General features: G+C 34.7%; 2 protein-coding genes across 4 annotated transcripts in view; both read left to right on the top strand.

The window, feature by feature from the left end:
- Window positions 1–82: 82 nt before the first annotated feature.
- Window positions 83–11088, top strand: ctsbb (cathepsin Bb). Its single transcript, XM_084090897.1, has 10 exons — window positions 83–210; window positions 1083–1194; window positions 1329–1414; window positions 3137–3251; window positions 4266–4381; window positions 6813–6898; window positions 7787–7930; window positions 8001–8117; window positions 10319–10447; window positions 10858–11088. Exons 1-10 carry the CDS (start codon window positions 203–205, stop codon window positions 10932–10934), a joined length of 990 nt encoding a protein of 329 aa, XP_083947023.1. The 5' UTR covers window positions 83–202; the 3' UTR covers window positions 10935–11088.
- A 2168-nt stretch (window positions 11089–13256) lies between these two features.
- The window catches only part of ncoa7b (nuclear receptor coactivator 7b), a 30821-nt gene continuing 18365 nt past the window's right edge, over window positions 13257–25712 (top strand). The window contains exons 1-3 of one of the 3 annotated variants that reach the window (XM_084090875.1): window positions 13257–13667; window positions 14506–14610; window positions 18325–18509. In XM_084090875.1, the coding sequence (XP_083947001.1) occupies window positions 14573–14610; window positions 18325–18509 (223 nt within the window). In that variant the 5' untranslated portion in view covers window positions 13257–13667; window positions 14506–14572. Of the gene's footprint in view, window positions 13668–14501; window positions 14611–18324; window positions 18510–25712 lie in introns of all 3 variants that reach the window. The other 2 variants (XM_084090876.1, XM_084090874.1) reach the window with 2 other exon arrangements.

Below are 25712 nucleotides of genomic sequence, written 5' to 3'. Positions count from 1 at the left end.
TTGTGGAGATGTGTGTGTGATGTTGCACCTGCAGACGTAAACACTTTCTCTGCTTTAGACCTTTGCTTGTCTCATGACGGCTGTTAGAGCACCTGACCCTCGCTCACATGATGTTTTACTGAACCGGGGCTTTAACTGAGTGAATCTCACATCTTGTGGCTTTGGTGAATCTTCAGCTTGAGAGACAGAGGAACAGAATCTGATGCTCAGGTAAACTCTGTTCTTACAATATTAGTATCTTGAAAAATAATGTTGCACGAAATGTTTTGAAATTTTATCTGAGATGTTTTTATGTAAGTGTAGCATAATTGTTTAGAACTTTTATAGACTAGATAGTGTTAATAAAATATATAATTATATGTATTTATTTAAATGTAATCAAATTTAAATATATTTTCTTAGTCTTTTATTCACATATTGTATTGCAATGAAAATGTGACAAATTTTAATGAAAAAAAATCATAATGATTTTGTTTTGTATTTTAATTTAGATTGTAACTAGGTTTAAAGATTGTGTGTAATTTAAATGTTTTATATATTTCTTTAATAATGTCTTAATCAAATATTGCAATGAAATTGTAACAAGTTTTTATTTAAAAAATTCAGAATAATTTTACATTTATTTTTCATTTGGATTCTCATTTAAATATATTTTATAATTTTAATTATGAATAGTCTTCATTTTTTATTCACATGAATATTACAGACATGGTTAATAAAATATTGCAATGAAATTGTAACAATTTTTAATAAAATATTTTATGTGTTATATTTAAATTTTATGTAATTTAAATATTTTATATTTTTAAGTAATAATGTCTTAATTTTTCATTAGTCTTATTTTGACATTTTTATTCACATAAAAATTACAATCATGGTTAATCAAATATTACAATGAAATTAAAACAAGTTTTAGAAGAAATTAAAACAAGTATTTTATATGTGTTTTATTTGTGTGATCTAATTTAAATAAGCTTTATATTTTTAATTAATATTGTATTTTTATATATATTTAATATTAAATGCTAATATCACCCCACATCTGTGGCAGTGACCGTAATAACTCTGCTGTATTTCCTCAGGATGTGGCGTGTGTGTGTCGTGTGTGTGTGTGCTCTGCTGTCAGTCACCTGTGGCCGCCCACAGTCACATGACATGATCAACATCATCAACACGGCCCAGACCACGTGGATGGTAGGAGGGGTTTGGTTTTTCTGCTCTGTTTGAAGGACTGATGCACCTGTTTATCCTTCTCTCTTCTCTCTTCTCTCTTATGTCTTCTCTCTTCTCTCTTCTCTCTTCTGTCTTCCTCTTTCGTTTCTTCTCAGGCGGGTGTGAATTTCCAGAATGTTCCGTCAGGATTTCTGAAGTCCCTCTGTGGGACCCTGATGAACGGCCCCCGACTGCCTGACACGTGAGTCTAAAACTGAGGACAAACAAGACCAATTTATAATTTAGCATCACTTCAAGAAATGAATTCTGTCATAAAACAGCAATAAATGCAATTAATCTGCATGCTAAAGTTCTTTGATCTGTGTTTATTTAAAGTTCTGTGGGTTGAAAAGCATCTGCCACATGCATGTGTGTAAAGTTGTGTTAACATTTGCATTTGTATACATTTGTGAGTTTTACACACAGTCATTTTAATGGAAATAAAGCTGAATCTGTATCTCACTGACATGGTTAATGCGTTCTAAAATAAAATGCATTAATAGACTAATTAAACAAATCATTAAAAACTAAATTCTCATTATAATTTAAATTTAAAGTACTAATATATTATGGCAATATTTATTGTACAAACTTTAATTTATGCTGATTTGCAAAACAATAATATAAATAAATAACAATGAGAAATGACAAATATTGCACTGCATAAAATAAATGAGAACAATGATTTATAAAATGATTAAAAAAATTGCACTATGGTATATAAATAAATAACAATAATGAGAAATAATGACAAAAATTGCACTACATTAAATAAATAAAAACAAGAAATAATGACAAAAATTGCACTAAATTAAATAAATAAATACAAATAAAAAAATAACAATGAGAAATAATGACAAATTGCACTAAAATAAATTAGAGATGCACCGATATGAAAATTTTGGCCGATAACCGATAATTCTTTATATTTTAAAACCGATATATTGACCGATAAATCTAAATCAAAAATTTTATATGATTTTTGAGAGCCTGGTTACAAAAACAAATGTCTCACAAATAAAAGCCATCATTCTCATTATAATTTGATGACAGATTTGCTCTTATGAGACTTGTTGCATTAAACATATTTTCCTTTTTCAAAGTGATTTCAATCATATTTCAAGCAATTCAAAACCATCATGTTGAACAGTCGCATCTGAAGAGTCTCAGCTGGAGGAAATAATACATTATTTATCGGATTTAATATATCGGCAAAATTTTATCGGACCGATAACAATAACATCAAATAGAACATGTATCAGCCGATACCGATATGGTGGCCGATATATATTGTGCATCCCTACAATAAATAAATGAGAAATAATGACAAAATTGCTTTACAATAAATACATAAGTAACAATGAGAAGTAATGACAAAGTGCAGAACATGAAATAAAAATGAGAATTTAGGGGGTTAAATTGTAAATGCAAAATAATAATGTCACAATGAAAAAATGCTCTTAAAAATGGGCTTGATTTTCTTTATTTAAAACATATTTTCGTAATTACATCTACATTTATGCATTTATCCAAAGCGAACAAAAGCATTAAGTCAAAGAACCAACAGTATTCGAAACAAACAATGCCAGGATTATCAGACAAACCACAAAAAAAAGTACAATGTTTTTTTGGAAAGTGGGGTTACACTTTATTTTAAGGTGTCATTGTTACAGTGTAATTATATATTTGAGTACTGAGTAATATTAATAAACACCATGTACTTACTATAGGGTTAGGGTAGGATTAGGGTTTGGTTGAGGGTTAGTTGCATGTAATTATGCATAATTTACTGTTATTACTACGGTAAGTACATGTAACATATGCAACAAGGACACTGTAAAATAAAGTGTTACCGAAAGTGGTTTGAAAGGGTTTAATATCTGAATAAAAAGTGTGTGTGTGTGTGTGTTTTCTGCGTCTGCAGGGTGAAACACGCCGTCGACGTGAATCTTCCGGACAGTTTCGACCCGCGGGCCGAGTGGCCGTACTGTAAAAGCCTCGGGCAGATCCGGGATCAGGGGTCCTGCGGCTCCTGCTGGGTAAACACTCGTACACGTGTGTGTGTGTGTGTGTGTGAGTGTGTGTGTGTGTGTGTGTGAGAGGCTACGTATACATTAATCCGGATACATTTGATAACATACATTTGTTTAAAAACGCTCTCGTTTAAAAACATTTTTTTCAGGCGTTTTTCAAAAGTTTCTCATCCACACTGAAAAAAAACGCTAAAGATTAAATTCGAAATATTTCAAGATTAAAGTCAAAATCTTAGAGATTAAAGTACAAATATTTCGAGATTAAAGTCGAAATATTTTGAGAATAAAGTCAAAATATTTGGAGATAACTCAAGATTTCGAGTTACTTTTTCACATTTATTGACTGACAGCTCATGTTGAGAGAAATAAAGTGAGGAGGTGTTGTGTGTGTGTGCGTGTGCGCGCGTGTGTGTGTGTGTGTGTAAACATGATGGTTATTGTAGTTCTAGACTAAATGTGAACATGCATTTGCTCATCTCACTTGCACACAGAAAACATTCAGTATTCCTCAAAATGAATAAAAACAGTAAAATGCAATCTCAGAATTTTACGCAAAACTTTTTTAATTAACTATATTAAATTACACAAATATACTTTATGTATTTAATCTCACTTTATTAACCAATGTCTTTGCTGCTGACCTTCAATAATCTAATTCAACCATAATAATAAGAAAAAATTACTTTAGATTAGATTTAGAAATAAGAGGTTAGTTTGAGTGGCGCCCTCTACTGTACAGGAGTAAACATGCGTTTCCTTCAGCCTGAGGATTATTCACTTCACTTTTGGTGTGAAAGGGCCTTAATATTTGCCAAAAATAGAACTTTTTATCTTGTTATTAAAAAACAAACAAACAAGCCCAGCCCAGGTGAGAAAAAGTAACGCAAAAGTAATGTAACGCACTACTTTTTGCGTGACTTTTTCTCTCTTTTTCTTATTTCTCACTCATTTCTGTATTGTAGTGCAATGCCATTATTCCTCTGTGTTATTTCTGTAGTGATGTATGTTGTGTGTGCGCAGGCGTTCGGTGCGGCGGAAGCCATCTCTGACCGCATCTGCATCCACAGTAAAGGAAAGGTTTCGGTGGAGATCTCGGCTGAGGATCTGCTGTCCTGCTGTGAGGAGTGCGGCTTCGGGTGTGTGTCCTCAGCAACACACACATCGTTCAACAGCTGTAGTCATGGTTATAAATATGGTTATAGTTATAGTCAGGGTTTGAAATGAACACCCGTCAACTGCAGAGGGAAACACTGTTAAATCACGAGCCAGTTTGGCGAGTTACTTCTGTTTACTCGCTTTGCTGGGGAAGTTCATGTCGTCAAATCTGCACAGATTCAGCGCAAATACTCGTGAGTCATCATGATATATTAAATACAGCGTATTGCACAGAATCTGCTCATATCTGGCTTACTTGAACACACACTTCACTACACAACAAATAACAGCGCTTGTTCATTTGCATTGAAGCAACAGCGAAGATTAAAACACATTTGGTGAACAGAAAGACTGTTATTTTCCAGCATCCTACAAGTTTTATGTTCTTTGTCCTGTATTAATCTGTCCATCTAAAACACATGTTTGATGATGAGGATGAGGATGAGGATGAGGATGGAGGAGATGCTGGATGACAGGATTTTGTTTGAATAAGAAATTAATATGAAATTATAAACTGTAATGTAGTTAATCTGGTTTATTTAATTTTGGCTAGTTGAAGTTCTGAATGGCCGGTAACTTAAAAATGTAGAGGCCAAATTGGCCGGTGAGTGAAAAAGTTAATTTCAAACCCTGGTTATGGTTATGGTTATAGCTATAGGTTATAGTTATAGTCATAGTCATAGTCATAGTTATAGTTATAGTTATAGTTATAGTTATAGTCATAGTCATAGTCATAGTTATAGGTTATAGTTATAGTCATAGTCATAGTCATAGTCATAGGTTATAGTCATAGTCATAGTTATAGGTTATAGTCATAGTCATAGTCATAGTTATAGGTTATAGTCATAGTCATAGTTATAGTTATAGTCATAGTTATAGTTATAGGTTATAGTTATAGTCATAGTCATAGTCATAGTTATAGTCAGCCATAGTTATAGGTTATAGTTATAGTTATAGGTTATAGTCATAGTCATAGTCATAGTTATAGTCATAGTCATAGTTATAGGTTATAGTTATAGTCATGGTTATGGTTATAGCTATAGTTATAGTCATAGTCATAGTTATAGTTATAGTTATAGTTATAGTTATAGTTATAGGTTATAGTCATAGTCATAGTCATAGTTATAGTTATAGTTATAGGTTATAGTTATAGTTATAGGTTATAGTTATAGTCATGGTTATGGTCATAGTCATAGTTATAGGTTATATTTATAGTCATAGTCATAGTCATAGTTATAGTTATAGGTTATAGTTATAGGTTATGGTCATAGTCATAGTCATAGTCATAGTTATAGTCATAGTTATAGTTATAGTTATAGGTTATGGTTATAGGTTATAGTTATAGGTTATGGTCATAGTCATAGTCATAGTTATAGTTATAGTTATAGGTTATAGTTATAGTTATAGGTTATAGTTATAGTCATGGTTATGGTCATAGTCATAGTTATAGGTTATATTTATAGTCATAGTCATAGTCATAGTTATAGTTATAGGTTATAGTTATAGGTTATGGTCATAGTCATAGTCATAGTTATAGTCATAGTTATAGTTATAGTTATAGGTTATGGTTATAGGTTATAGTTATAGGTTATGGTCATAGTCATAGTCATAGTTATAGTTATAGTTATAGGTTATAGTTATAGTTATAGGTTATAGTTATAGTCATGGTTATGGTCATAGTCATAGTTATAGGTTATATTTATAGTCATAGTCATAGTCATAGTTATAGTTATAGGTTATAGTTATAGGTTATGGTCATAGTCATAGTCATAGTTATAGTCATAGTTATAGTTATAGTTATAGGTTATGGTTATAGGTTATAGTTATAGGTTATGGTCATAGTCATAGTCATAGTTATAGTTATAGTTATAGGTTATAGTTATAGTTATAGGTTATAGTTATAGTCATGGTTATGGTCATAGTCATAGTTATAGGTTATAGTTATAGGTTATATTTATAGTCATAGTCATAGTTATAGTTATAGGTTATAGTTATAGGTTATGGTCATAGTCATAGTCATAGTCATAGTTATAGTCATAGTTATAGTTATAGTTATAGGTTATGGTTATAGGTTATAGTTATAGGTTATGGTCATAGTCATAGTCATAGTCATAGTTATAGTCATAGTTATAGTCATAGTTATAGTTATAGGTTATAGTTATAGTCATGGTTATGGTTATAGCTATAGGTTATAGTCATAGTCATAGTTATAGTTATAGGTTATAGTTATAGGTTATAGTTATAGTCATGGTTATGGTTATAGCTATAGTTATAGTCATAGTCATAGTTATAGTCATAGTTATAGTCATGGTTATGGTTATAGTTATAGTTATAGTTATGGTTTGTGGTGTGAACGGGGCTTTTCGGGAACATCTGAGTAGAAACATCTGTAACATCTGTGCTGATTCTCAGGTGTTCTGGAGGTTATCCGGCAGAAGCGTGGGTTTACTGGACTAAATCCGGCCTGGTGACCGGAGGACTTTATGGATCCAACGTGGGTGAGTCTGGATCTTTACAGTATAATAATGAAGAATAACTGTACAGAGGCTCATCAACTTCATTCTGCTGGATTTACGTTAGTTTTACATTACAGTTTCATTTGTCAAATCTGCAATAACATCATCTAGTACGGTGGCATGAACATTATGATAAATATCTCCTTTTGTGTTCACAGGTAGCCTATAAAACTGTGAAACTTTGGTACAATAATATGGTTTAACAGAATATTGAAATAAATAAAAAAATATATATATTAAAAATGTAACTTTACAACAAACAAAAATAATAAATAAAATAACAAAATATTAAAATTAAACAAAATATTAAATAAATAATAAAATGCCAAACATTTAATTAATTAATTAAAATTAAACAAAAATAATACAATAAAATATAACAATAAATAAAAAATATTAAAATTAAACAAACATAATAAAAGAAAAAAATATTAAAATAAATAGAAAATTAATTAATTAAATTAAACTTTGAAATAAACAAGAATAGTAAAATAAAATAACAAAATATTAAAATTAAACAAAATAATAAAATAAAAACAAACAAAATAAAATAAATAATAAAATACAATAAAATTGATAAGACATAACAATGAATAAAATTATAGAATATTAAAATAAATATAAAATTAATTAAATTAAACTTTTTTATAATTAAATAAATAATGCATTACAATAAAATAAATACATATTAAAATAAATAAAAATATAACAAAATAATAAAATAAAACATTAAAATTAAATAATACAATTAAATGTTCAAATACATTTTTAATCAAATAAAACACTTTCAAATAAATACAATAAAATAAAATATTAAAATAAAAATAATATTACTAATAAAGTAAATGAGGTCTTTCTGCTCACGTCTAGGCTGCAGACCCTACAGCATCGCCCCCTGTGAGCATCATGTGAACGGCACGCGTCCGCCGTGTTCAGGAGAGCAACACACACCGCAGTGTGACGCCGCCTGTATCCCGCAGTACAGCGTCCCCTACACACACGACAAACACTTCGGTGAGTTTCTGCTGCTTCATGCTCTGTCTCTAGTCTCTGTAACTCTGACTGACTCCGTCGCCCCCTGCAGGCTATAAAGCGTACAACCTTCCCTCGGACCCCAAGCAGATCATGACTGAACTTTACAATAACGGCCCGGTGGAAGCGGCCTTCACCGTCTATGAGGACTTCCTGCTCTACAAGACAGGTCAGAAACACGCTTTAAAGGGATAGTTCACACAAATATGAACATTAGCCCATGATTTACTCTCCCTCAAGTCATCCTAGGTGTATATGGCATTCTTCTGTCAGACGAACACAATCAGAGTTATATTAAAAAATGTCCTGGCTCTTCCAAGCTTTATAATGGCAGTGAATGACTGTTTCTGTTGTGAACTCCATAAAAGTGCACTTTTATGATGGATAGATGCACTTTTATGATGGATAGATGCACTTTTATGATGGACAGATGCACTTTTATGATGGACAGATGCACTTATCATGGACAGATGCACTTTTATGATGGACAGATGCACTTTTATGATGGACAGATGCACTTTTATGATGGATAGATGCACTTTTATGATGGATAGATGCACTTTTATCATGGATAGATGCACTTTTATGATGGATAGATGTACTTTTATGATGGACAGATGCACTTTTATGATGGACAGATGCACTTTTATGATGGATAGATGCACTTTTATGATGGATAGATGTACTTTTATCATGGATAGATGCACTTTTATGATGGATAGATGTACTTTTATGATGGATAGATGCACTTTTATGATGGACAGATGCACTTTTATGATGGATAGATGCACTTTTATGATGGATAGATGCACTTTTATGATGGATAGATGTACTTTTATGATGGACAGATGCACTTTTATGATGGACAGATGCACTTTTATGATGGATAGATGCACTTTTATGATGGATAGATGCACTTTTATGATGGATAGATGTACTTTTATCATGGATAGATGCACTTTTATGATGGATAGATGTACTTTTATGATGGATAGATGCACTTTTATGATGGACAGATGCACTTTTATCATGGATAGATGCACTTTTATGATGGATAGATGCACTTTTATGATGGATAGATGTACTTTTATCATGGATAGATGCACTTTTATCATGGATAGATGCACTTTTATCATGGATAGATGCACTTTTATGATGGATAGATGTACTTTTATGATGGATAGATGAACTTTTATGATGGACAGATGCACTTTTATGATGGATAGATGCACTTTTATGATGGATAGATGTACTTTTATCATGGATAGATGCACTTTTATGATGGATAGATGTACTTTTATGATGGATAGATGCACTTTTATCATGGACAGATGCACTTTTATGATGGACAGATGCACTTTTATCATGGACAGATGCACTTTTATGATGGACAGATGCACTTATCATGGATAGATGCACTTTTATGATGGACAGATGCACTTTTATGATGGATAGATGCACTTTTATGATGGATAGATGTATTTTTATCATGGATAGATGCACTTTTATCATGGATAGATGCACTTTTATCATGGATAGATGCACTTTTATGATGGATAGATGTACTTTTATGATGGATAGATGCACTTTTATGATGGACAGATGCACTTTTATGATGGATAGATGCACTTTTATGATGGATAGATGTACTTTTATCATGGATAGATGCACTTTTATGATGGATAGATGTACTTTTATGATGGATAGATGCACTTTTATCATGGACAGATGCACTTTTATGATGGACAGATGCACTTATCATGGATAGATGTACTTTTATGATGGACAGATGCACTTTTATGATGGATAGATGCACTTTTATGATGGACAGATGCACTTTTATGATGGACAGATGCACTTTTATGATGGATAGATGCACTTTTATCATGGATAGATGCACTTTTATCATGGATAGATGCACTTTTATGATGGATAGATGTACTTTTATGATGGACAGATGCACTTTTATGATGGACAGATGCACTTTTATGATGGATAGATGCACTTTTATCATGGATAGATGCACTTTTATCATGGATAGATGCACTTTTATGATGGATAGATGTACTTTTATGATGGACAGATGCACTTTTATGATGAATAGATGCACTTTTATCATGGATAGATGCTCTTTTATGGACTTCAAAACAGAAACAGTCATTCACTGCCATTATAAAGCTTGGAAAGAAGAGCCAGGACATTTTTAATATAACTCTGATTGTATTCGTCTGACAGAATAATGTCATACACACCTAGGATGACTTTAGGGAGAGTAAATCCCGGGCTAATGTTCATTTTTGGGTGAACTATCCGTTTCATGTTTTTAGCCATCATCTGCAGAGCTTCTCAGTGCTTGTGTTGATCTCTCAGGTGTGTACCAGCACGTGACCGGGTCTGCCCTGGGAGGCCATGCGGTGAAGATCCTGGGCTGGGGAGAGGAGAAGGGAACGCCGTTCTGGCTCGTGGCCAACTCCTGGAACACCGACTGGGGAGACAACGGTGAGACTGAGCCGGACACAAACCGGATCAGCGCCGGACTCATGATGATGATGATGCACACTGCTGCATCTTTATTATAATAATGTGTAGAATAATTATATTTTAACAAACTAGTTTCTGATATTAAATATTGTGGAAATTATAATATTATATATATATATATATATATATATATATATATATATATATATATATATATATATATATATATATATATATATATATATATATATATATATATTTTTTTTTTTTTTTTTTTTATATATATATATTTTTTTTAATTTATTTATTTTATTTTTATTAATTTTTTATTAATATGTAATAATTATCATTTATAATAATTTCAGAATTTTATTCATGTAAATGTGAGATGTGACCTGCAGGGATGGTTCTTGTTTTGTCTTTGGCAGGGTATTTTAAGATCCTGCGGGGCCGAGACGAGTGTGGCATTGAGAGTGAGATGGTGGCTGGTGTTCCTCAGCTCTGAACCGGCTTTTACATCATCACTTCACCGGAGACCAGAGACGGAAATAAAACTGTGTCTGTGTCTCATGCTTAATGCATTCTAAAATAATACACAACAATTGATTAAAAGCAGTTACGATAATGTGAAAAAATAAAGACATATCATTTACATTTTATATTATGGTAATGTTTATTGTACAGCCTTTAATTTTTGATGATGTTCACTACATAGTATTACAGTGATCTGAACTGAGAATAATTAACAATGAGAATGTGGATTGTGTTTCACCCGGTGGCTGTTTGTGGTACTGCGCCTGAACAAAACCACAGCAAACTCAGTTTTAGTGATATCAACTTCAAATTTGGAACAACTTGGTTAGACATATGGCTTTGATTTGATTGATTTAGAGTCCAATTTGTTGTTTTTGTAAAAACAAAACAAAAAACAACAACAAATGAAATGTAATATAATTAATATAAAAAATGTTTACATTTGCTTTGTAATAAACTGAAACTTCTATAGCATTCTCATTTTTAGAAGTTCTTTCACTTTAGGAACATTTTGAAGTGTCTTTTTTAAAAGAGACCAACCGTAGGTCTAAACCAGGGTTCACCAATCTCGGTCCTGGAGGGCCGCTGTCCTGCAGAGTTTAGCTCCAACCCCAATTAAACACACCTGAACCAGCTAATCAAGGTCTCACTAGGCATACTAGAAACTTTCAAGCAGGTGTGTTGGAGCTAAACTCTGCGGACAGCGGCCCTCCAGGACAGAGATTGGTGAACGCTGGTCTAAACTCAACATTCATGAATTACAACTGTTTAAGTTTGTATTTAAGTGCGTTTTCACGTCTATGTTCAAAAAGGAGGTTAAGACATTTCTCCTTAAAGTCCCCCTGTAGTCAATCATTTTATCCCTTAAAACTCATCTTTAATCACCAAAATTACATATTTAAACGTTTTTTTCCTTGAAAAAATTTCTTCATGTCTTAAAATATCTTGAATGTAACTCGACACCCTTGCCTCATTTAGTATGCGCGGTTCTATGAATATGCAAATGAGCCCCGCCTCCACTCACTCACTCAGCTCAGAGATCCACTGGTTGACGATCACACGTTGATCTGATTGGTTACAAGGTAGTTCGTGACGTCAGAAACACCAGCGATTTCAAAGCGTGTTTTTGAGACTGTCTTTGGTTCACTGCAGTTTTAAGGAGAAAATACTCAGCAATGGAGTCGACTTATGAATTTACACATGGTTTGTCTTAAAGCATATTAAAAACACCACATAGACACATAAACAACATTAAAAGCTGGATTTTCAGCACAAGGGGGACCTTAATATTTGATATGTTTAAATGCATATCAAATAGGCTATTCATGAATATGTTCATATTGAGTGTGTGTTTATTATACAGCACGTCAATGAGGACGTGGCCTTCATAAATCCCACATGTAAGATCTAGATTGTGCCAGTTCAGTCCCAGCACGTGACACACCAACCAAACTCAACCAACGCTTCACACGCTTTCATTTTTAATATTCAAAACAAATGATATGCAGGTCAAAACTTCAGTGGCACAAGAGCTCGTTTCTCTAGCTGTGTGTCAGACATGCGGTGCAGAAACTGGTTTGTTCACATACTTCAATCATTCGACCCGAGGAACTGTGTATTAAAGCCTTTTAGCGGCTCATTTTTTGTGATATCAAATTCAAATTCGGAACAAAACTTTGTTGATGTTCTAGTAAGTTTAGAGTCCAGGTTATTGTATAAAATATGTATTTTGTATAAAATAAAAAAGTTTAGCTCATTACATTTGCTTTAAAATAAACTTAAGCTTCTATAATAACATCCACACTTACACTTTCATTTTCTTTTTTAATCTGCTGAATGTCTTCTTTAAAAACAGACCAGCCTTAGATCTGTACACCAAATCATTCACGAATTACAAACATTTATTAACTTCAGAACTGTGAGCTCATGACAAGAGTATTATAGGTTGGGGCAAGTTGTCACACTTGTTTCAGGTGTTGTAATTTTATATATTTCATTAATTGCCGTTTTTGTTGCCCAAAACAATGCTTTAATATTTTGGATGTTAATATACTTGTTTATATGTTGCTAAAAAAGAACAAAAATAAAATATAAAATAAAACACAGCAGTACAATTGCACCAAAATAAAATAGGCTACTATATAAAATGATGTAAAAAAAAAATACAAAACGATTTTATGGAGACCTGTGATGTACAAGTCACTGTAAAACACACACACACACACACACAGTTAATACAGCATCTGGCCTGGAGTTAAAGGGGGAAGGGGCGTTTCCGCTTTTCCTGTCAATCACATGGGAAAATGGGCGTGGCATGAGAGGACTTCGACCTATGAGAAAATCTACATTTAAATTTTGATATGAATACATAAATAATTCTATTTGCAAACCCAAACACGCACATCAAGCGTTTTTGCTGATTGCCTCGCGATAAAACGGGTCAAAGTCCCGAGAGCAGGTGTTGGTGTGACAGAAATACAACAAGAAACAACCGGAATCCGCTTCGAATCTTTATATGGAAGGACTTTAATTCCTTTAGCTTTAGCCTGTTAGCCTGGACTGCATGTGTGCGTGTTTATATCAACAATAGTGCATTCTCATTTACATCTACACGAAGAAGAAGCGCGTTTATATGATCGACGAGGGCATGAAGTGAAGAGGGAGCAGGAGCTGCTGGATCCTCAGGGATGTAGTGTTTGTTTAGGTGGGTTGTTGTTCCTTTAAACATGCGCGTGCAATTCCCGCAGGACCACACGAATGTGTTTAATACTTATGTTTGCATGTAATATGCATGGCAGGACCGCGTTTCAAATGCATACAATAGAAATATAATACAAATATACAGCATTTGGCCTATACGTCGATCAAGATAAATAAGGTTATGCATGATGTCATCCTTTAAAAATGGTTAATTTTAATGCATGCTTATGATATTGTCTTCTGTGCGTGAATTTCCTGTGTTATGCATATTATATATATATATATATATATATATATATATGTATATGTATGTGTGTGTGTGTGTGTGTGTATATGTATATATGTGTGTGTTTGTGTGTATGTATGTATGTATAGGCGGCTATCAGCTGTTACGTGATGCACGTGACGTCATTTTGCATGCATGCGCGTAAAATTACGTGCTTAACGTGAGTTTCACTCTCTATTAAATGGGATTGTGAGTTTAACCCCTGTCATGTTACCCAAGCAGATTGATTTGAGATGTCAGTCAGTAATCAGATGTTCAGGCTCAATCTAATCACTGCTTATCTCAAATCAAACACTGGCTTTGTTGATTTTGAACAATAATGAGTGTCTTAACTATAAAGATTGCCATCAGTGGTGATTTAATGGCTTCACCCTGAAAAAACAAGCTCAACCTCTCCTGATCCGGTCTGAATCGACAGTTTTCCCACTCGGAGCTGATGTTTGTGTCACTGGGTTTGTTGCAGCAACCTGTGTGTGACCCATTGACCCACGACTACAGATAAGGGCCGACATATTAAGGGGCCGATATTCTGCTTTCTGTGTGTTTGTGAAGACAGGAACGCTCAGGCAACGTTGAGATCCCGATTCTGGCCTGGAAGGAGTTGCTGTGATTCCGGCTCTGTAATGGAGAAGACAGAGAAGAGGACTGGATACTTTGCCAGGTGAGATGAAATAGCACTTGTCAGACGAGCAGATTTACACAGGAAACATGTGACGGGAAGTGAGAGCCAAGCAGAAAACAGCTGGAAATGGTGATAGTGCTAAAAGAGGAATTAATAACTTTCTTTTGGTTGGTACTACCGGCTTGAGAACTGATTTTGCTGTAAATATTGTTGCTGGTGTGAAAAAATAGCATTCTGTTACTATTTTGCTCACCCGAATGACTCTCCAGACTAATGAAGGCAAATTTATGCCACGTTAGAAGAAAAAAATTATGCTTTGGTAAATCATTATGACATAAAGAGTCGAAACTATGAGGAAAAAAGTAGGACAAAAAGCCAAAATTATGAGAAGCCAATGATAAAAGCCTTTGTCATAAAAAGCTGAAAGTGAGAAAATTCATAATTATGATACAAAAATCTAAATTATGAGATACTACATCATAATAAGAATAAAATATGTGTGACATATGATAAGCATCATAATTATGACATAAAAAGTCAAAACTATGAGGAAAATTTAAGTAAAAGCCAATATTATGTCATAAAGTCGAAAACTAAACATAAAAAGACTAAATTATTAGATAAAAGCCATAATTATGACATAAAATGTCAAAACTGAGAGAAAATTCAATAATGACGTAAAAGGTCAAAATTATAAGAAAAACGTCATAATTTTGATACAAAATATATGTGCGACATATGATAAGCATCATATTTATGACAAAATTCACTTATGAGAAAAGCATTATAATTATGATATAGAAATAAAAAATTATAAGATAAAAGCCATAGATATGACACAGCTATGAGAGAAAAGTCTTTTTATTATGACATAAAAAGACAAAACTATGAGATAAAAGCTATTATTGATATAAAAAGACAAAATTATTTGGCAAAAATCGATTATGACATAAGTTATAATTATGGCATGAATAGTTGATCGGAAGTCATATTTTTGACAAAAAGTTGAAATTATGACAAAAAAATACACAATTGTCAAAGTCGAAATGACACAAAAAGTCATGATTATAAAATTTTTTAATGTAATAATTATTACATAATTATTGCTTTTATGTCATTATGATTTACCAGAGCATGTTTAGTTTTAGGTGCCGTAAACGGGCTTCCATACAAACCTTTATGACTTTCTATTTCTCCTAGTTAAAACACAAAAGTAGATCATATGTTTGATTCCAGTGAATGTAGCTTCAATGTTTAAGATAAAAACATGCAGTAAATGCGTCAAGCCGACGAGAAAGTCTGTTATACTGACATATGATGAAAGTAGTTCACGTCACATGACTCTTCTTGGTTTGAGTGGCGACCTGACTGAAGTTAGAGTTACTGAATAATCTTTCATTGCTCCTCCACACGTCATGATGTGATTTGTTCAGGCGTGTGACTGTGAACATGTGGATGATTCTGACACAGACGCTCAGACCTCAGAGGAAGCGTGTTTGACGGTAATGTTCGACGCGCTCCGGTTATTAGAGGCGTTTGATGCGTCTGAAGTTGTTATTGCTCGTGCGCTGAATCCTCAAACACTGAAGTGGAGTGTGTGTGTAAGGGACGTCTGACGGTGTGTGTTGTTCAGGAGAGCGAGCTGTTGCTTTACTATCTGATCTGACGCAGCAGAAAACAGCTGGAAAAATCACACACACACACACGCACACACACACACACACACACATACTGTTAGCGATTGAAATGAAGCTAAAATAAAATGTATACATTAGATGGAAAAACTTAAAGTTAAAATGAAATGAAAACTGAACATATATAACTAAAAGCTGATTCAGGATATTAAGAAATGCTATGAATAACAGTGTGTGTTTTCAGTATTTAATGCCTGTAGAGTGTGTGTGTGTGTGTGTAATGACAGTGATGTGTGTTTGTCAGTGTGTGTTTGTCAGTGTGTCTCTCTGGATGAAATGCTGCACTCTTTCCTGTCGTTTATGATTATGGGAAATGAGTTCGGCAGAGGAATGTGTCCATACTGACCTATGACTTCCGTGTGTTTGTGTGAGTGTGAGAGTGTGTGCATGCGAGTGTGTGTGTGTGTATGAGGTGTGTGTGTATGAGGTGTGTGCTTGTTTGTCTGAGTGAGTGTGCGAGTGTGTGAGACTGTGTGTGTGTATGAGTGTGCGCGTGAGTGTGTATGTGTGTGTGCGAGTCTGTGTAAGACTGTGTGCGAGAATGTGTGCGAGTGTATGAGTGCAAGTGTGCGTGCGAGTGTGTTCGTGCGAGCGAGTGTTTGAGGTGTGTGTGTGTGCGTGCGTGCGAGTGTTTGAGGTGTGTGTGTGTGCGAGTGTTTGAGGTGTGTTTGTGTATGAGGAGTGTGTGTGTGTGTGTGTGTGTGTGTGTGTGTGTGCGTGCGAGTGTTTGAGGTGTGTGTGTATGAGGTGTGTGAGTGTGTGTGTGTGTGTGTGTGTGTGTGTGTGTGTGTGTGAGTGTGTGAGTGTGTGTGTGAGTGTGTGTGAGTGTGTGTGAGTGTGTGTGAGTGTGTGTGAGTGTGAGTGAGTGTGAGTGAGTGTGAGTGAGTGTGAGTGAGTGTGAGTGAGTGTGAGTGAGTGTGTGTGAGTGTGAGTGTGAGTGTGAGTGTGAGTGTGAGTGTGAGTGTGAGTGTGTGTGAGTGTGTGTGTATGAGGTGTGTGTGTGCGAGTGTTTGAGGTGTGTGTGTGTAGGAGGTGTGTGCGCGAGTGTATGAGGTGTGTGCGTGAGTGTGCGCGAGTGTGCGTGAGTGTGCGTGAGTGTGTGTGAGTGAGTGTGTGTGCGAGTGTTTGAGGTGTGTGCGTGAGTGAGTGTGTGTGCGAGTGTTTGAGGTGTGTGCGAGGGTGTGTGTGTGTGTGTGTATGAGGTGTGTGTGTGTGTGTATGAGGTGTGTGTGCGAGTGTTTGAGGTGTGTGTGCGAGTGTTTGAGGTGTGTGTGCGAGTGTTTGAGGTGTGTGTGCGAGTGTATGAGGTGTGTGTGTGTGTGTGTGTGTGTGCGAGTGTTTGAGGTGTGTGTGTGTAGGAGGTGTGCGTGCGAGTGTTTGAGGTGTGTGTGTGTGTGTAGGAGGTGTGCGTGCGAGTGTATGAGGTGTGTGTGTGTGCGTGCGTGCGAGTGTTTGAGGTGTGTGTGTGTAGGAGGTGTGTGTGCGAGTGTATGAGGTGTGTGTGTGTGTGTGTGTGCGAGTGTTTGAGGTGTGTGTGAGTGTATGAGGTGTGCGTGTGCGTGCGAGTGTTTGAGGTGTGTGTGTGTGTGTGTTTGAGGTGTGTGTGTTATTGCAGCAGAGTCTTCCAGCTTTGAGTGTCTCAGTTTGATCGATCGGCCGCTGTCATTCGCCATTAGAGAATCTCTTCTCTAGTTTCTCCTCACACACTTTCTCCGTCGATCTGTTCACATGTGAATCTCCGTCTATTTCACCTCAGAATCATTACAAACACATCTGTATATCTGAAAGTGTATTTCAAATCAAAATATAATGAATTCAGAAATTAGAATTTGTAATTAATGTTCATTTAGTCAGAAAAATAATGTCAAAATGTACAAACCCATGCTGAGCTGTCGGCCATCTTGGCTCCGCTCACTGCAGTCTCTCTCGCCACAGATTCACAGTTACGTCACCCAGGGAAAGTGTCACGGGTCTGTGGAAGGACTTTATCTCCTTCAGTTGTTTCTTTGTTGCTGATTTGACAGAACTGATGCTGATGAAGCTGTATATTGTCTTGCAGGCTGAAGAAGAAACGGCAGCCAAAGCAGAGCCAATCAGAAAAGGCGGATGCTGAGCAGAGCCAATCAGATGTGGGATCCAAGACGCTAGTCATCAGTGAACCTGCTCCTATTGGACGATCTCAGGAGAGGAAAGCGGAAGCGGATCAGCCTGAGGAAACCAGGAGAGGCCAGAACGACAGACCAGGTAAACATTCAGACATGATGAACTTCACGTTTTAATGCGAGCAATCCAAATATAATTTTAGATATTTTTGTTGTTGTTGAAAAATTAGTCTTGATGTTCTTCTTATTTGGTTTCTATTTTAAATTGTAATAGTTCAAGTATAGTTTTCACGAGGACTGCGTGATTTATCCAAAAATAAAAGTGAAATTGCGAAATGGCTTTATTATTAAACTGCAAAGGCTGTGATTAAAAAACTTCAATTTAGGCTGCCATAAATATTAGCATTGTAATTTAACTTTTTTTAATGTAAAATAAAAAAAATTTAAATATTATTTTTCTTAAATACTTAATTTTTATTTTATTTTAAAGTGAAATATTACAGTAGTAATATTTTTTTATTTAGTTTTTTAATAATTTTGATATTTTTATTTATATTATTCTATAGCCATATTGATATATATAATCACAAAATGTTGGCCAAATTGTACAGCCTATATATATATATATATATATATATATATATATATATATATATATATATATATATTTATATTTATTATTATTAATAATAATAATAATAATAATAATAATAATCATATTTATTTTTATTTTTATTTTTTTTATTCAAATTGAATTTTAAATTCCAATCGCAATAACTATTTTTTTTTTAAATCAAATTTTGCCAAAACAAATAGTCATGAAAAACAAGCAAACAAACAAACAAGACTTCAGTAAAATTATGTATTTCTGAATTAAACAGAATATTCTGTGGGAATTGGTGTAGTTTGGAATTGTATTTAATTGATAAGATTTTGATTTAATTGTGAGAATTAATTTGTATTTTTATTGATTAATTATTTGTCCCCCACTCAATTACAACAGCAGAAAGGAGCAAGTTATGGAGCAAATTATTGCATTTTGATGCAAGATTTTGAATACGGCTCCTGTAATGTGTGTGTGTGTGTGTGTGTGTGTGTGTGTGTGTGTGTGTGTGTGTGTGTGTGTGTGTGTGTGTGTGTGTGTGTGTGTGTGTGTGTGTGAGGATCACGGGAAGTGACCACCAGATGAGTGTGAGTCTGTTAGTTATCAGAGTCGAACAGACAGGAAGAGACACACGCACACGCACACACACGCACACACACACACACACACACGAACTCTAACCACCCAATCAAAGGTTACATTTAGTCTGTTAAGGAAGTTACATAACTAAACCAGATATGTTGTGTACAGACTTGTGAGAGTGTGGGATAAAAAATATAAAGGTCAGATCATTCACACGAGACTGTAAGAAACCAATCAGAACACAATTGCTAATAAATACCACACTAATTAGGTAGAATTCAGAAACCTTGTTAATAGCGACACCGGTGGCCTATAAGTGAACTGCAGCCACCAACTTCCACACAAAATATGCAAAAAAATTGCGAGTTTCCTCATAAATATAGTCGGTTATGTCTTCAGTGAACGTAAACAGCTGAGAAAGTAAACGCATGTGTAACAGTGTCAGTATATTAGATCTGTGCATTCGCTCTTAAAGTGACAGTAGCCTAATATTCCTGCCATCTGTGTTTTTAATGTTAATCAAACAACAAAAGACAAAGAACAATCACTCAGTTCTCTGAATAACTTTTGTAACTTTAATAAGGATTAATTAACAAGGATGTTTAATTTACTGCGAAGACTTATTTTATATTTGCTTGCTTTATTAAATGTCTGTACCTGAAAACTACTGTTAGACATCCCTGAAAAACCTGAAAAGCTCTGTTTATTTCACTAGTATCTTTGTTATATTGTATTTATTTGTGCTTTTGCTTGTAATTTGATTATTTGTGACCCTGGATCCTGGATTTGAGGCAATAGCCAACAATACATTGCATGGGTCAAAATTATCGATTTTTCTTTTATGCCAAAAATCATTAGGATATTAAAGGTAGGGTAGGTAGGATTTTTCTAAAAAAAAAAAAACATTCCAAATTTGTTTAAACTGTCTTTATATACCAATACATAATTAAAATATAAGTACTCTGAAAAAGAGAGTATAAAAATCGAGTGTCTGTAGACCTCTCACGACTGTTGTAAACACAGCTCATTATTTCCATTCACTCCACCCCCTCCCTTCTGGGCTCCTTCCAAAGCCACGCCCCCAAAACACATGAACGCGCGACGCCAAACGCTCAGGCTCAGCTGGAAGACGCATTTATTTACTTATTTATTTACCTGAGACGAGTGCAGAGGAAGGAGCGCAGTGCATGCAGTGACATCATGTCAGAATCACATGTAATAAAATACCTAACTTTATCACTAGAAATATAAACAAATAAGATGGCTTTTAGTACTCACTATCAAGCTAGCATATCGATACTGGTAAAGTTTAAAATATATTTTGTTTGATTCGGTAACGAGCTATATTTAGGCTATAGGTAACAAGCTATATTCATAAGGCAAAGCTAAAAACAGGTTGCATTGATACACGTTTTTCCATTACCATCAGTTAAACTGTGATGAAGGTGAATTTCGTGTAAGATTCATAACATATACGGTGTTTTGCATGTAAGAGTTTCCATGATGAAAACATTGTTGACTCTGATGAGGACTAACGTTACACTCCGGTGACAAGTACCGCATCGTCAGTTCGAGGACAGGTCCGGGGTCGAGGGCGAAGCAGAGGAGGTCGTTCAAGAGTGTGGGCAACCAGGGTCCAAGGAAGTAGTTTTTGCCTTGTTTGCCTTCGCTGACTGCATATGCAGGTGCTTTGAATTTTGAATGCTCTTTCTCTGCCATAATTTTACTCTTCGTAGGTTCCGCGCCTCTCTTGCACTCCTCAAATCAAACGGGTGCGCGCGCATATGGGCAGATCTAGCAACAGTGGTGGTAGCCATGGTTGCGAGAGTGAGTGACAGTCGCCCAAACCAATCAATTGTTTCGTCCCGGATGGAAATAATGAGCTGTGTTTATTGCAGATTAAAAGGTCTACAGTCACTCGATTTTTAAACTCTCTTTTTCAGAGCACTTACATTTTAATTATGTATTGGTATATAAAGACAGTTTAAACAAATTTGAAAAAAAGTTTTTTTATAAAACTCGTACCTACCCTACCTTTAAGTAAAGATCATGTTCCATGAAGATATTTAGTAAATTTCCTACCGTACAGATATAAAAAATATATTTTTGTGAGTGAATGCAGCACAATCGCCAACATAAATGAACAACTTTGAAGGAGATTTTCTCAATGTTTCGATTATTTTGCACCCTCAGATTCCAGATGTTCAATAGTCGTATCTCGACCGTCCAATTCTATTAACAATTTCTTGTTTTCTACAATTCTTGTCATATTCTATTAAACCATACATCAATGGAAGGCTTATTTATTCAGCTTTCGGGTGATATATAAATCTCAATTTCAAAAAAGACTGGTTTTGTGGTCAAGGGTCACATTCATTCTTATCTTATCAGTGACGGTTTACTTGTCTTTAATAATGTTTTAAATGTATATTAGTTAGGCTAGTGGTATCTGTGGTATCGAAATTTGCAATAGAGAATTGTAAATTTTCACTGGTTTCTAAAATGTTGGCCTGTTTTCGCATGAACCGCTTCATGGCCCTGTAGATAACCCAGGAAGGTCTCGTTTGTCTTCAGTAACATGTCTTCTTTCAGACTTGTGGTGAAAAAAGTCCGAAATACACATTTAGGTCTTTATTTTACTACACTTTGTCTGTTTGCGTCTGTAGATTTCTCATAAATTCAACAAAAGTTGGCGTTGTAAATCATCATGTCTGCTCCCTGTCATCACACACACCGTTAGAAAGCTCTCTCTCTCCTGTACAGTGCTGTCGGATCCAAATATGGTCATTTCCTTTTTATCAGCAACCAATCGTGAAAGTAAAAGGGCTGAATGTGCAATCTCATTGGCTGATGATAAATCTTTAAAGCCCGTTTTCTCAAAATGACTTTTCTCTCCGAAATCTCCACTTCAGTCGCACCGATATACACCAAACTTTCCAGTCTTGTACCTAGTAGTTATATTATGAAGACATTTACAGAGGGATTTGTAAATATATTATTCCTAGCCTGATTTATATAACATTTTATTCCAAAAAACATGGCGAAAATCTTTTTTTTAAGGCTATTGACAGTATATTCTGATTTACAGGATAACAAAAGTAGATATTCATAAATCCCTCTGTAATTTTTTTCCCATCTAATATGTGAACACAATGAAAAAATAATTTTTAACCTGGCTTTATCCAATACTCAGATTTAGTTTTTTTAAATATATGCAAATTAGTGCATATTTAATTAGATTTTATCTAATTTGCATATTTAAACATTAAATTACAGAAAACTTGTAATACATTTTTTTTCTCATCGTAACGTAGGTAATCAACTGGGAAAGTTTCATGGTGATATCTGCTAGTTAAAAATGTTACCCTATTCACCTGTAGTGTCTCGCCTTAAAGGGACATTGTGTAGGAATTTCTCCCATCTAGCGGTGAAATAGTATTTTGCATTCAAACAAATAGTGCTCTCCAGCGCCTCACATTTTCAAATGCGTGTTGCATCTACAGTAGCCGTTATGTACCAAAAAGCTATGACAGGATGTCTTATAATAGCACTTCATCAAGTTTTCCTTCGGGTGAACTGGTTTGTTATTTCAAACAAACTGCAACTTGACACAACGAACAAACGAATGTTACAGTTTTGAACAAACAAAACTTACAACCTTGTTTTTAGGGCCTTCTCTACTTTACTCAATAGCTGCTATTCATCAAAGAGCCTGTTTAACTTTTAACTATAAATGTTCTACTGTCTATATAATAAAGTTCACAACCAAGCAATGAAAAAAAAGCTTGTAATTAACACTAGAAGTGCCATGGCGGTCATTTTGACCGTTTTGAATTTTATATCTGCAATAACTTTGTTGAAAAAATAAATAAAATCCTGCCGGTACCTGACTTTTCCTAAAAGTGTCTGTATTTTCATTTAAAATGTTTTTCATATAAATTACACATAAGGCAAAAAAAAACAAATGAACATATTTACCTATTTCGGTCATATTGACCGCACTGAATTCCGCGGTATTATTATAGGCTATACCAATATACACAACAATAAAATGTGGTAAAAAAAATACACAAAACATATTCAACAACAAATCATTTAAATGTAATGATGTTCAGAACAGAACAAGAATGAAAAAATAACTATAAACAAGCCAAAATGAAATACTTTATAAGCGAAAGTGAAAGTAAGCTGCGTTAGGCTCACGTAACTCTAATTAGAATCAAAATGTTTCAACATTTGCAATGTATTTGGATGGTAAACTATTCTTTATTATAGGCTTTGTACTTCACTCACGTTCCAATATCGACGGAAAAATCCTCTTCACACACGCAAAAATGGTACGAATTGTACTAGGCTACTGACTATATAAACTGAGCAGTGGAATTTTTATATGTTAGGTTGACTATTTTATTATGGCTATAATGAACAGACTGCAATGTCAAGATTGCAATGCTGTAATATGGTGTGTGTGTGTGTAGGCGGGCGCGGGCGCGATCGAACAGTGGAAACATGAAACATAGGCTACTCTGTCATTTTGTTCAGGACATCTACGGATATTATTTATTTATAAATGTATAATTAAACTTGTTTAAATGTACAGTTTGGTGTTGTTTTGTTTTTAAAAGATATCCGACCTAATACGATAAATGCATTAATCTCTCAATTGGGTATTTATCATTAAAGATATAGAGTTTGGAATCTATGTGACCGCTTGCAACAGCTCTAGTAGTTCTGGAATTCTGGCACTTCTAGTGTTAAGACCGTAACATTGACTTGCCTGTCGAGAAGAAAGCAGGCAACTTCAGCATCTCTTTTGAAAGCTTTCTCCTGCATTAGCTATCCCGACATTAACCCTTGTTTTTTGTAATCTCCGGTCACGATTCCTTTTACGGTCTATTTCGGACTTTTTCGACGACGAGGACTCCTTATCCTGTGACTCAGCATTTGTATGGTCCTCCATTATAAATAACGTGCAGTGCAGCCTTTTAAACTTGCCGGGGCAGTGACAAGCGCCTCTCACTGCTCTGCTCCTCCGCTTCTGCTGGCTTCAGTCACGTGACGCTGGCTCTGAACGAAAACGCGTTGTGGAAACGCGTTGGCTTAGTACTTTTTGTCCCTCTCTGCTATTATAGTTTTTCAAGATGGCGGAACTACATGGAAGCCTCCATGGACCTACCCGTCCCATGTATATAAAGATAATAAATTCTTCATTTACGAGGATAAGTCAGATAATTAGCAGAGGTATTTGTATACCATTGAGGACATATTTATGAATAAAAATATTGATTTTAGATAATAAAATACCTAAAAACCTACACATTGTCCCTTTAATGCACGTAAATTCTTACACACACCCCCTTTAAAGACCATGTACTGTTTGTACTGTAGTGTTTAGTGCTGCGTAGTGAGTTTTCGGGCCGGTATGGCGTGTGTGTTCGGTCATGTGACTGCTGTAGATGTTGTGTGGACGTCTCTAGCTTCAGAGCGGAGCGGTGATGAATGACGCTCGTATTGTTTTTCGTGTTCAGTCATTACACAGGCTGACGTCATTTCATAAACAGCAGCGCTTTATGAGTCTTTAAAGCTTGTGTCAACAGTGTTATTCTTTAGCTGGGTGTTGATATGGACGAGTGATGGCTTTTATATTTTATATTTTCTGTTTTCATTTTAAAGTCATTATTGTTTATTTTTGTAATATGTCTATTTCAGTTTTAGATTTAGTAATTGTAGTTTTTAAACTTACTTTATTTAAAGTCCCCCTGTAGTGGAGTTCAAGATTTTAATGTTGTTTATGTGTCTATGTGGTGTGTTTAATATGCTTTAAGACAAAGCATGTGTAAATTCATAAGTCGACTCCATTGCTGAGTATTTTCTCCTTAAAACTGCAGTGAACCAAAGACAGTCTCAAAAACACGCTTTGAAATCGCTGGTGTTTCTGACGTCACAAACTACCTTGTAACCAATCAGATCAACGTGTGATCGTCAACCAGTGGATCTCTGAGCTGAGTGAGTGAGTGGAGGCGGGGCTCATTTGCATATTCATAGAACCACGCATACTAAATGAGGCAAGGGTGTCGGGTTACATTCAAGATATTTTAAGTTATGAAGTTTTTTTTCAAGAAAAAAACTTTTAAATATGTAATTTTGGTGATCAAAGAT

The sequence above is a fragment of the Abramis brama genome, assembly GCF_963993115.1.
Source record: "Abramis brama genome assembly, chromosome: 18".
Lineage (NCBI taxonomy): Eukaryota > Metazoa > Chordata > Actinopteri > Cypriniformes > Leuciscidae > Abramis > Abramis brama.
Note: the sequence above shows the minus strand (reverse complement) of the source record. Positions and strands in the feature narration are given on the sequence as shown.

What these genes read in the sequence shown, in the direction of transcription:
- ctsbb (XM_084090897.1), top strand. An exon ending in GGTCCTGCGGCTCCTGCTGG is followed by an intron (nt 3,252 to 4,265) that starts GTAAACACTCGT and finishes GTGTGTGCGCAG; the next exon opens with GCGTTCGGTGCGGCGGAAGC. An exon ending in CTTCCTGCTCTACAAGACAG is followed by an intron (nt 8,118 to 10,318) that starts GTCAGAAACACG and finishes TTGATCTCTCAG; the next exon opens with GTGTGTACCAGCACGTGACC.